The following is a 12,118-nucleotide window of genomic DNA, read 5'->3' as shown; positions in this document are numbered from 1 at the left end:
CTGACGGAATTCTGCACACAATACTTTAAAATTCTGCAAATGTTGTCAATGAATAAATGGGGAGGCATGACAGTAGTGGGAAGCACAGGCCACTGGCTGCATGGAGGTGGGAGATCACCTTGCAGCTCCCCCCGGGACATGGACTTGGTGGTGAGACTCCACTTGACCCTGACACAGAGCAAGGGCCAGGCCCGCCCCAGAAACACCCTGGGACCCTGCCCCTGGCACACCAGGTGTGGGCAGGCAGGCTCAGCCCAGCAGGATCCAAGTGTGGAGGGACTTAGTGTGTGGACTGAGAGGATTCTATGTGGGGCAATCTGGGTGTGTGTGTGTGTGGGGGGGGGGGGGGGGGGGGTTGGGATTCACAGGGGCTCACTGAGGGGATTCCGGGTGCAGGGGCAATGGGACTCCGCAGGGGGCTCCAGGTGAAGGTGGTTGGCGCTCAGTGGGGGGTCTGAGTATGGGGGAATGGCATTAGTTGCAGGGGTCTGGGTGTCAGGGGCTCAGCAGTGGGGTCTGAGTGCTAGGGAAGTGGGGCTTGGTGGGGTGGGGGTCTGGGTGCAACTGGTTGAGGCTCAGTGGGTGAGCGTCTGAGTGCTCATTAGGGTGGTCCAGGTACAGGGAGGTGGGGCTTGTCGGGTTGGGGGTTTGAGTGCATGGGGCTCAGCGGGGGGTGGTCTGGCTGTGGAGGTAGGGGGTTGGGGCTCAGCTGAGAGGTCTGAGTGCGGGGGGGTTGGAGCTCGGCTGGGGGATCTGGGTGCAAGGGGACTCTGGATGCAGTGGGTGAAGGTCGGCACAGTGGGGGGTTGAGTGTGGTAGGCTTGGTGAAGGGGTGCAGGGGGACGAGGCTCGGCAGGGGGTTACGGTATGAGAGGTCCAGATGCACAGGAGTTGGGTGGACAGGGGTGCAGCTCCCTGTGTAGTGACCCCTCCCTCTGTGGCTGAGGAGCGATGGGGCGTGGAGCTTCCTGCAGCCAGGGGAGGTTTCTGGGTGTGGGTCTGACCAGCCCCAGCTACTCCTTACAGGGGAATAGAAAGTCCTGTCCTCCCCCAGCCCAGCCAGGACTAGCAGCTGAGCCTGGCAAAGGGTAGGAGCCACCGGTCGTGGCTCACCCTCCCCCCACATGTTGTACGTCTCCGCCAGCTGCTCCAGGCACCCAAAATGACATGCCTGCACTGCTGGGGAGGGGCGTGTGACCGCTCTTACGGCTTCCCTGTCAGATGCCATTTTTTCTGCGGGGAAGCAAAGAAATCTGCAGTGGACATGAATTCTGTGTACATGCAGTGGTGCAGATTTACCCCAGGACTAATAAGACTCATGCTACAGTTGTTCTTAGATAAAGGTCAGAAGAATGGAAGGAGTTCATGTTGGCTGACTACATAATGGCTGGCTCGTGTTAGAGCACTGGACAGACATGTAGGCAAGACTTGGGTTTTATATCCAGCTCTGCCACTGGCCTGTTGGATGAATTTGGGCAAGCAATTCACGTCTCTGTGCCTCAGTTCCTCCATCTGTAAAATGGGGATAATCATACTGACCTTTGTAAACTGCTTTGAGACCCACTGATGAAAAGCTCTGTGTAACAGCTAGGTATTTTCATTAGACTGGAGACAATGGGAGAACTACTCCTTCATAAGAGAGAGCAGCCTCTGCAGCTGTCTAGTCATAGAGGCCTATGGAGAATGCTTTCCTCTGGAGAAGGCCTTAAAATAGTTTGCATGCTTTGTTTTGCAAGCTTTGCAGTTCACCTTATTTCTTTGAAACCAACTCTGCATATCAGAACTTTCATACTAAAAATTGATGATTAAGTTAAACAATTATAACATACAGTCAGCTTGTAGAAGCTGTTTATGATCTGAAATGTCATAAAATTTCTTTACACTGCCTCACAGACATTTGATTTTATCATCTTTGAGTATAGTACACAGATTGTACATTGCAGCTTTAGGGAAAAACACCCCCCTCCCCCAAACAACTTATCTATTGTACAGCCTGGGACATTTCCTCTATAAATCTGATGGTTTACTAGTAATATTTTTGCACCTTGCTTAAGATTATGAAAATTATTTCTATTGTTTCATCTCCAAGTATGAAAATCTCCAAAATTCAGTAACAAAGCAAGCATTAAGAACCTGTCATCTTAATAAAACAATATCAGAAGCAGTATATCTTCATGAATAAAATGTTAAAAATGAAGTGAGTTAAAAGAGGGACAAGTCTCTCTAATATCCCTGGGACCAGCACAGCGACAACAACACTACAAACATAAGTTAAAAGAAAGATTGTCAGTAATAACTCCCTTTCTATCCAATAGGGGGAGCCTTTTATCTTTATCTACATGGGATTTTCTTCTTTGCAAGGATGGAAACAGAGGTGAACATGCAAAAAGATATAAACAACAATTTATTGATTCACACAGTTCAAATGGAAAAGTTCAAATGATTTGCTTTCACACCCAGCCAACATTTCAACTCGTGTAATTAAGAAAGCACATTTTAAGCCAGCAAATGAGCAGTAATGTGTGGCAAAATAGAGTTGAGCTGGCAAAGGTAATAGAACTAATGCAGCTTCTAGGTTTAACTGTTAGTCTTGCAGGGAAAATTTATTACATCCTAATGTTTGTGTCACAACATCATGATTCTAGGTTATAATATTCGCAAAGTATCAGAAACTAGAAACAGTAAAGCTCTATTTGTTAATATCTGATCCCTTCATTCCCTGGCCAATGCAAGATTATTCACCATAGTACATATTGTTATGTTGTAGCCAATCTAGCTTGAGAACTCACAAGCAATTGCTCATCTACTCTTTGCAGGTTACAGAAAGGTTTTATGGTGAAGTGTCTGCCTCCCTTTTTCCTTCCTCCACTTTCCAGTTCTCTGTCTCAGTTACTTCCAGCAATATGTAAGGTCACACCTTGCCAGTTTCCATTATTGAAAATAGGCACCAGGGTATAAGCACAATGTCTCTGGTGGCACAGATATGTGGAATATCAGAAATAACTAATAATTAATTACAAGCCTTATTAAAATGCATGCAATCCTCTCTCTTTCCCCCCAGGCAAATGTTGCATTAAAAGTGATAGAAAAATTAAGATCAATAAGCTGAAACATACGTTAAAGTGAAATATTGAATTACAAATTTGCTATCCTATTACAATTTATCTGGAGAGGATTTCCCTGAAGTCCTGTGTAAAGAGCAAAAAATCTGCATTTAAATGGGGATATGTTAGTAATGCATGAGCTTGTGCTTTGCAGGTCAGTGTGTGCCTGCAGAAGAGCAAGGATTCACTTTACTATTTATTTTTTAAAAATTATAAGGTCCCAGCCTGATTCTTCTCTCACCTCCAATGTTTTTACTCTTGTGTAACTTGACTAACTTCGATTTATACTGGTGTAAATGAAAGGAAATATCAGGCTCTTAGTCTCGATGTGCTGAAAACTGCAAGTCCTAAATAAAATAAACCATGAACTGTGATTTTCTACAGAGCTGTATGGAGAATAGCAACTGTTTCGTGGAGAATTTCAGAATATTGTTTTATTCCTGTTTGGAATGAGTACCACGCATTCTGAAATTCTCTGCAAACTAGAATTTAAAAAATGTTCATCAAAATGGTTCATTTCAATCATTTCAAAATGAAATTCCATCAGGCAGGCTGACAGGAAGCCAGTAAGCACCAGTTCCCAAGCTCTGAGACTCCTGGCACAGCTGGGGCTTCCAGGCTCTTGACTCCCCTCATCCCGCCATGCCCTCCCAATCTCACTGTGTTGGTGATACTTTAATCTCTGTCACCGACATACACAGTTGTGTTTTTTTATTATTAGGATGAACTAAAGGGGAAAATTCAAGTTAAAAGGTGTCAAGTGCGTCTCCCTTCATTAGTGATTCACCTTTAGACAGCAGGTGGTATTTCTGTCACCATGCTCCCCTGTTGCGCAGTTCCAGTGGGGGTGAAGCAGCTTTAGTTTCTCGGGGAACACCTGCTGTTTCGAGTCTGCCCAAGGGCTGCACTGAATTACTACATCCTCCAGTAAACACTACCCAGTCTTCAATCTGTGGAGTGGGGTAGAGGTGTATGCATGGGGTGCTACATTGCCACAACTCCCTCTTCCAAGTGGATTTTCCACCACAGGGGTCCTATGCCTGCAGCCTTCATCACCCAGAGGTGAATCAAACCCAAAGTGGCAGCTTTAACTCTTCATTTCATTGGTTTCTCTGGCTTGAACCCCAGACATTTATAAGCACGGTTTTCTATCTGAATATTGGGACATGATTAGGAGTACTTGTGGCATCTTAGAGACTAACAATTTTAGTCTCTAAGGTGCCACAAGCACTCCTTTTCTTTTTGCGGATACTACTCTGCTGCTACTCTGAAACAGGACATGATTAATTATTTCTGTCCTCCTCTCTACACTACGTTCTCTGGGTTCCTGATAATTTATGTTACACACCGATTCATGCCATATTAACAAGGCCTTCGTTTTTGGTTTTTATTTTGTTTAAAATTTCCCAGGAAATTATCGATGTTTATTACAAAAATTAAAAAAGGGTGAAAATCCGTGCAAAAAGTTAATTTCACAGTTTTCCAGAGCAGGGAGTGAGGTCTGGGGGGTCCCCCAGGTCTGACTAGGTTACCAATTGACCATCTATCCTTCCAGAGCAGGTAGCCAGGTCCAGGGAGTTTCAGCACTTCTTTATTTAGGACTTGAGCACTGATATACATAAACGCATGTTCATGTGTGTATTTTCCAATAGATCGCCTTACTTTAACAGACAGTCTTGCATTTATACGTCACCTAATTTATTATTAATATAAACATCTACCTAATATAGTGTTTTGGATTTTCTTAACTTTATTGCTATTTTCATGTACTTGAGTGGTCCAAAATGTGTGTGAAAAAAAGGAACAAGAGCTTTTGTAAACCTGAGAATTTTTTGGTAAAAATTGGTTAAAACCCCCCAAAGCCTTACATATTAAGAACATAAGAACGGCCATACTGGGTCAGACCAAAGGTCCATCTAGCCATAGGTGCCGACTTCTGCTGGTGCTGGTGGGTGCTTGACTGTCCCCAGCCCTGCCCCTGTCCTGCCCCCTCCTGCCCCTGTCCCACCCCCATTCCAACCCCTTCCCCAAAGTACCCGCCCCAACTCCGCCCCCTCCCTGCCCCTATTCCAACCCCTTCCCCAAATCCCTGCCCTGGCCCTGCCTTTTCCCCGCCTCCTCCCCTGAGTGTGATGCGTTCCTGCTCCTCCCCCCTCCCTCCCAGAACTTGTTACGCTGCAAAACAGCTGTTTCGCGGTGCAAGGACTGGGAGGAGAAGCGGGGACGCTCAGGGGAGGAGGTGGAGGTGAGGTGAGCTGGGGCGAGGCAGGGAGCTTGGGTGCCGGTGGGTGCAGAGCACCCACCAATTTTTCCCCATGCTTTTCCATTCCCAGCTTCTGGCAAACAGAGGTTAGGGACACCATCCCTGTCTATCCCGGCTAATAGCCATTGATGGACCTATTCTCCATGAATTTACCTAGTTCTTTCTTGAATGCTGTTATAGTCTTGGCCTTCACAACATCCTCTGGCAAAGAGTTCCCTAGGTTGTCTGTGTGTTGTGTGAAAAAATACTTCCTTTTGTTTGTTTTAAACATGCTGCCTATTAATTGTATTTGGTAACCCCTAGTCCTTGTGTTATGGGAAGGAGTAAATAACACTTCCTTATTTACTTTCTCCACACCAGTTATGATTTTATAAACCTCTATCATATCCCACATTAGTCATCTCTTTTCCACACTGAAAAGTCCCAGTCTTATTAATCTCTCCTTATTTGGCAGCCATTCTATACCCCTAATAATTTTTGTTGCCCTTTTCTGAACCTTTTCCAATTCCAATATGTCTTTTCTGAGATGGAGCGACCACATCTGCAAGCAGTATTCAAGATGTGGGCATATCATGTATTTGTATAGAGGCAATATGATATTTTCTGTCTTATTATCTATCTCTTTCTTAATGATTCCCAACATTATGTTAGCTTTTTTGATTGCTGCTGCACATTGACTGGATGTTTTCAGAGAACTAGCTACAATGACTCCAAGCATAGGCTGGAGCACCCACAGGGTAAAATTAGTGGGTGTTCTGCACCCCCTGGCAGCCAAGGTCCCCTCACCCTCTGCCCCACCTCCTCCTCCTCTGAGCGTGCCGCGTCCCCGCTCCTCCACCTACTTCCAAGCACTTCCCGCCCAGCTGCTGCCAAACAGCTGTTTGGCAGTATTAGCACGCTCCGGGGGTGGGGTGGGGGTAGGGAGCGGGAATGTGGTGCACTCAGGGGAGGAGGCGGGGCCAAGGTGGGGATTTGGGGAAGGAATTGGCATATTACCAGGGAGGGGGCTGGGACTTTGGGGAAGGGGTTGGAAGAGGGGGGCAGGGCCTCATGGAAGGGGTGGAGTGGGGCTGGGGCTGGGGCTGGTGGACGGGGGTCAAGCACCCACGGGAAAGAGGGGAAGTCGGTGCCTATGACTCCAAGATCTCTTTCTTGAGTGGTAACAGCTAATTTAGACACCATCATTTTATATGTATAGTTGGGATTATGTTTTCCACTGTGGATTACTTTGCATTTATCATCATTGAATTTCATCTGCCACTTTGTTGCCCAGTCACCCAGTTTTGAGAGATCCTTTTGTAGCTCTTTGCAGTCTGCCTGGGACTTAACTATCTATCTTCTTTAAATTTTGCCACCTCACTATTTACCCCTTTTTCCAGGTCATTTATGAATATGTTGAATAAGACGGGACCCAGTACAGACCCCTGGGGGACACCACTATTTACCTCTCTCCAGATTCTGAAAACTGACCATTTATTCCTACCCTTTGTTTCATATCTTTTAACCAGTTACCAATCCATATGAGGACCTTCCATATTATTACTAGACTGTTCTCAGTGGTAGCAGATGACAGAACGAGGAGTAATGGTCTCAAGTTGCAGTGGGGGAGATTTAGGTTGGATATTAGGAAAAACTTTTTCACTAAGAGGGTGGTGAAACACTGGAATGCGTTACCTAGGGAGGTGGTGGAATCTCCTTCCTTAGAAGTTTTTAAGGTTAGGCTTGACAAAACTCTGGCTGGGATGATTTAGTTTGGGGATAGTGTGCAAATATGATTAATGTGTGCATTGAAAAGGCTCAGTTATGTTTCCGAGCCTGTGATGTTTTGGTGAGACAGGAGCACAGCACCCAGTGGCAGTGACTGGAGCCATTAATCGTGGGTAAAGCAAGAGGTGGCTACATGGAATATCTAGCATTACAATTGTAAGGAGTAATGCAAACAAAACCCTGTACTTAAACTGCGGATCACCAACTAAGGTGGCTTAGAAAGAAGCTATCCCTGGGAGCAGGTTATCCCATAATTGTCTACTGATTCTTCTTCAAACATCTGATACTGGCCACTGTGGAGAAAAGGATGCTGGACTAGATAGACCATTGATCTGACGCAAGATGGCAATTCCTATGTTCTTAATGCTGCCCTTGGCACTAGGAAGAGTGTAGTCAGAAGTGGCAGCTGTTGTTCCAAGCGTTAGAGTGCACCGCCCTTCTTCAAGCACTGGCCTTCCCAGCACTAGCCAAGGTGCAAAGGAAATGAACACCAGCCACATTTCCAACCCAGCCAGACATGCCCCTGTTGGGGTTTGCAATGCTGCTGGCAGTGCTAGTCATTGCACTCAAGGACTGTAGCCCATTACATTATGGTTAGTGGGCTGGAGGAGGGGGTGATAAAAGACTCCCTACGTGTTAAATTCCAGAGCAGCCACAATTTGGCTATTAGTGCTCCAATTATACATAGCAGCCTTTGATCAAACTAAACCTTACAATAAACAACTCTACGGTGCAGGTTTTAATAGCAAACTGCCATTTCCTACAAGAATTTTATAGTGTTTATGGAAATATGATATTGCATTTAAGCTTCCAATCTGTAATTATTTTTACTCCTAAAACCACTACGTTATTACTTAGAAGTTTAGATTGCTGCACTTTCTTCTTAAAAACAATTAGACACAGATAATATCACCCCAAGGATGAGGCCAAGTAAATTATTTCTGTTACAAAATATCCCCTTAGATTTGCATGTGAACTTTCAAGGTTTTTTTATTTTTAATTTTAATCAGTTGGTCTTTACATTAAACAAATTCCTTCTACTAGCAACACACTGTGTACACCTAACATCTACACTATTTCATTTATAAAGTCATTACTGAAGCTCTTTGGTTGGTTTTTTCTTTTTTTTAAGGCGGTTTTTCTGTTTTTCGAAAAACTTGCAGATGCAAAATATGGTGAACATGCACAAATTGTTGGCATTCATAGAGTAGCAGCCACTGCCAACTTGTTCTGTAGAAAATCAGCAAAGTGTCTAGGGGCATCCAGAAAATACAGCAAGGAATTTTACAAGACCCCAAAGATTAAAAAAAAAATCCCAAGCCCATGATCCTGCAATTAACTGGTTATTCCCACTGAAGTCAATAGAAATATTTGTATAAGTAAATGTTACAGGACTGGGCAATTACTGGTGTGAGTAAGGGTTGCAGGGCTGGATATCAATAAGTTTTAGCTAAATATATTTGCCTAAATCCTGAGTGGTGCTGAGCACCAGTAACGCCCATTAACTTGAATGGAAGTGATAAGCAGCTATCACCTCTCAGGATGCGCCTCACTGTAATGTACAACTTTTTTCTCGGTAAAAGATTATTCATTGGGAAGCAGGGAAGGAATGTGAGGCTTTTACAAGAGTCACAGAATTGTATGTTCCGCTCTGTTTTCATTTTGATACAGCCAACTTGATATCTTTAAGATCTGCTTTGCAAAGTTAGGGCTTCCAATGTCCAAAGTTACCAATTGTTTTCAGCATTAAACAGAGATGGCTGGTAATGGTTCCAGCATTAAGTCATCCTGTAATATCATATGTGGCAACATTGTGACAGAACATATGTGACCATATTGTGATGTTGCCATCCACCTTGCATATGGTTACACAAAACACCATTAAACTTTGTTTTAAAATAAAATGGAATTCATCTTGCTTCTTACATTTTTATTTTTTACAATGCAAAGTAGGTATGGTTTCAAGGGCCCCCTTTTGCAAGGTGCTGAGTGTCTCCTCCAATGCGTTAACTTCAGTGGAGATGGTGGGTGCTCAATTGCAGGTCAGGGCCTCAAAGCAGAAATTGGACTCAGCTGGGGAAGAGGTGTGTCCTAATGAAAAATCAAGCCAGCATGTATACAGGGAGTTGAATCTATATAAATCCATGGTGTATCCACAACTTGAATACTGCCTTGTTCTGGTCATCTCATCTAAAAAAAGAGATAGTGGAACTGGAAAAGGTTTAGATAAGTGCAACAAAAATGATCAAGAGTATGGAATAACTTCCATATGAGGAAAGACTAAAAAGATTAGGGCTGATCATCTTAGAAAAGATGACTAAGGGGGGATTTGATAGAGCACTTGTTCTCAACCAGGGGTATGCATACCCCTGGGGATATGCAGAGATCTTCCAGGGGGTACATCAACTCAGATATTTGCCTAGTTTTAGAACAGCCGACATAAAAAGCATTAGCAAAGTCAGTACAAACTAAAATTTCATACAATGACTTGTTTATGCTACTCTATATACTTTACTATACTTTGAAATGTAAGTACAATATTTATATTCCAATGGATTTATTTTATAATTATATAGTAAAAATGAGAAAATATGCAATTTTTCAGTAATAGTGTGTGTGACACTTGTATTTTTATGTCTGATGTTGTAAGCAAGTAGTTTTTAAGTGAGGTGAAACTTGGGGGTACACAAGACAAATCAGATTCCTGAAGGGTGTACAGTAGTCTGGAAAGGTTGAGAGCCACTGTGATAGAAGTCTATACAATCATGAATAGTGGAAAAAGTCACCAGAAATGTCTTATTTACCTTTCCCCACAATATAAAAACCAGGGGTCACCCAAAGAAATGAATGGGCAAAAGGTTTAAGACAAACAAGAGGAAGTACTTTTTCCACACAATGTATAATTAACCTGTGGAATTCATTGCCCTGGGATGTTGTGAAGGCCAAAAGTATAACTGGTTCAAAATAGAACTAGATAACTTCATGGAGGATAGGTCCACCAATGGCTTTTAGTCAAGATGGTCAGGGATGAAAACGTATGCTCATGATCACCACAAGTCTCTGACAGCCAGACGCCAGGAGGGAAAGCCCAGGGTGGATCTCTCCAAAATTGTCCTGTTCTGTACATTCCCTCTGAAGCTCTGGTACTGCCTATTGCCGGAGACAGGATACTGGGCTATATAGACCATTGGTCTGACCTAGTAACGTTCTTTTGTTCTTATCTCTGCAGTTGTCTCATATACATTTTTTTCAGTGTGTGCATAAGCTGTCCTGTGTGTCAATGAAGACAGCATTTTAGAGGTCTACTCAGCAATGGACGGTCCCTTGGATTCCATATCACCCTTGATAAAACTCTAGAAAAGATTCCACAAGGAACAATCCTGTATCAAATCCTGTATCAATCCTGTATCCTGGGATAGACTCTTTCTTCTCTCTTTCTAAAGTCTGTGGATTCCAATTTTTATTTATCTAACTGTACAATAGCTATTTCCAAGGCTCATACCAGGCTAATGGATTCCCTTCTCCCCCGCCCCCCAGCAAAATGTGCATGGCTTTTGATAGTTTGGGAATGTTTGCATTTGGATGTGGCAGTAAACAGTTGAACCAGTTCCACTGAGAATACTGAGAGCTGCCATGTAAGAACCTGGGCAGCAAGGGATACTAAGAAAGCAGAAATTCCCATAAATTGGGCTGGTGGTTTTTCACACAGTCATGAGATTCATGGTTCATTTTTATTGTCACTGATTCTGGAGGAGGAGAAGGCCATTATTATAGTAGAATGCCAATCTCAAGAATCAGAAGTCAGGTCCCCAAAACTATAAGAGTGGCTTAAAAATCATGTTTTGTTTTTTTTTTTAAAATATTGGGTTCTTTTTCTTTGCCTTTTGGTTTCTAAGCTTTTAGGTTACACTCACTTCAGCGTTCAAGATTTTCATGTCAACCATCGTGAGAACTAGAAACGTACAATTTTTTTCATGAATCAGCTGAGAATCTCCTGATTTCAGCAGCTGGGCATTTAAGAAAAACATAAATAACCCAAAACTTGCCTTTAAAATCACAAGAGCTAGCAACACTTGCTATTGTACAGATGAATCGGCAGTTACCAGGACAAAGGAATTTAATGAACTAAACTATTAGTTAAGTATTACTGAATTGGTTTTATTGGTTTTAAAAATAAAGGGTATTATTATCATTATGACTTTACTGAAATTATGCAACCCACCATTTTCTTTCTGTTCTCTCTCTATTTTAAACCTATAGTCAGAACTTCTGACATTATTTTCTATAAAAATATTAATAATAAAACAGCATAAGTTAGCTAGTGAGCTCTAGGTATCTTCTGCGTGACCCATTACTGTAGCAGCTGACTGCCTTACAAATTCTAGAAAGGACATAAATGAATTGTATTGGTAATGAATTTGTACTTCAGATTGCTAATGGCTCAGATATATTGGGAGATTTTTCTTAGTCTTGTTTGTGTTCATTCTTTGGCTTATTTTATCAACATACCAAGGGTTTCTATTTGATGTAAATAAGATAGGGGATTTATCAGCTTTAAGACAGAACCAAGTCCCAAGGATCTTACTCTTACACTGAGCTCAATGCAAAGTTCTTTATTCTAGCACTGAGCTCAATGTTGAGGTCTTTAACTCAGTTTTGTACTCTGGCGAATTTGCGTTGATTTCAATAGTGAGTAGAGCCCACAGTGAATGCAATTTTCAGTTAAAAAACAGTTCTCATTCTCTGTAATGTTCTTTGAAGTTCCCCCCATCGCACCCTTTTTTTTTTTTGGGGGGGAGAGGGATTCCCTTTTACAAATTGGCCTAGTAATATCTCTGAATTCAGAAATGTGTCACATACTCATGGGCCTGTTATCGTTAAGGATTCAGTGGTTCTGGATATATTTTCCTCCAGAGACTACTACCTTACCAGAGATAGAATAAGATTTCTGCCTAGGCTGAGTGAAATTAAAAGCCTCGGCATT

General features: G+C 42.8%; 1 protein-coding gene across 13 annotated transcripts in view; it reads right to left on the bottom strand.

The window, feature by feature from the left end:
* The window catches only part of TPK1 (thiamin pyrophosphokinase 1), a 480,985-nt gene that overhangs the window by 11,048 nt on the left and 457,819 nt on the right, over positions 1–12,118 (bottom strand). For 6 of the 13 annotated variants that reach the window (XM_073332798.1, XM_073332795.1, XM_073332803.1 and 3 more), the window contains one exon: positions 8,956–9,324. The exons of the other annotated variants lie outside the window; for them this stretch is intronic. In XM_073332798.1, coding sequence (XP_073188899.1) covers positions 9,167–9,324 — 158 coding nt within the window. In that variant the 3' untranslated portion in view covers positions 8,956–9,166. Of the gene's footprint in view, positions 1–8,955; positions 9,325–12,118 lie in introns of those variants that run through there. 13 annotated transcript variants of the gene reach the window in all.

Source organism: Lepidochelys kempii, chromosome 2 (genome assembly GCF_965140265.1).
Source record: "Lepidochelys kempii isolate rLepKem1 chromosome 2, rLepKem1.hap2, whole genome shotgun sequence".
NCBI lineage: Eukaryota > Metazoa > Chordata > Testudines > Cheloniidae > Lepidochelys > Lepidochelys kempii.
Note: the sequence above shows the minus strand (reverse complement) of the source record. Positions and strands in the feature narration are given on the sequence as shown.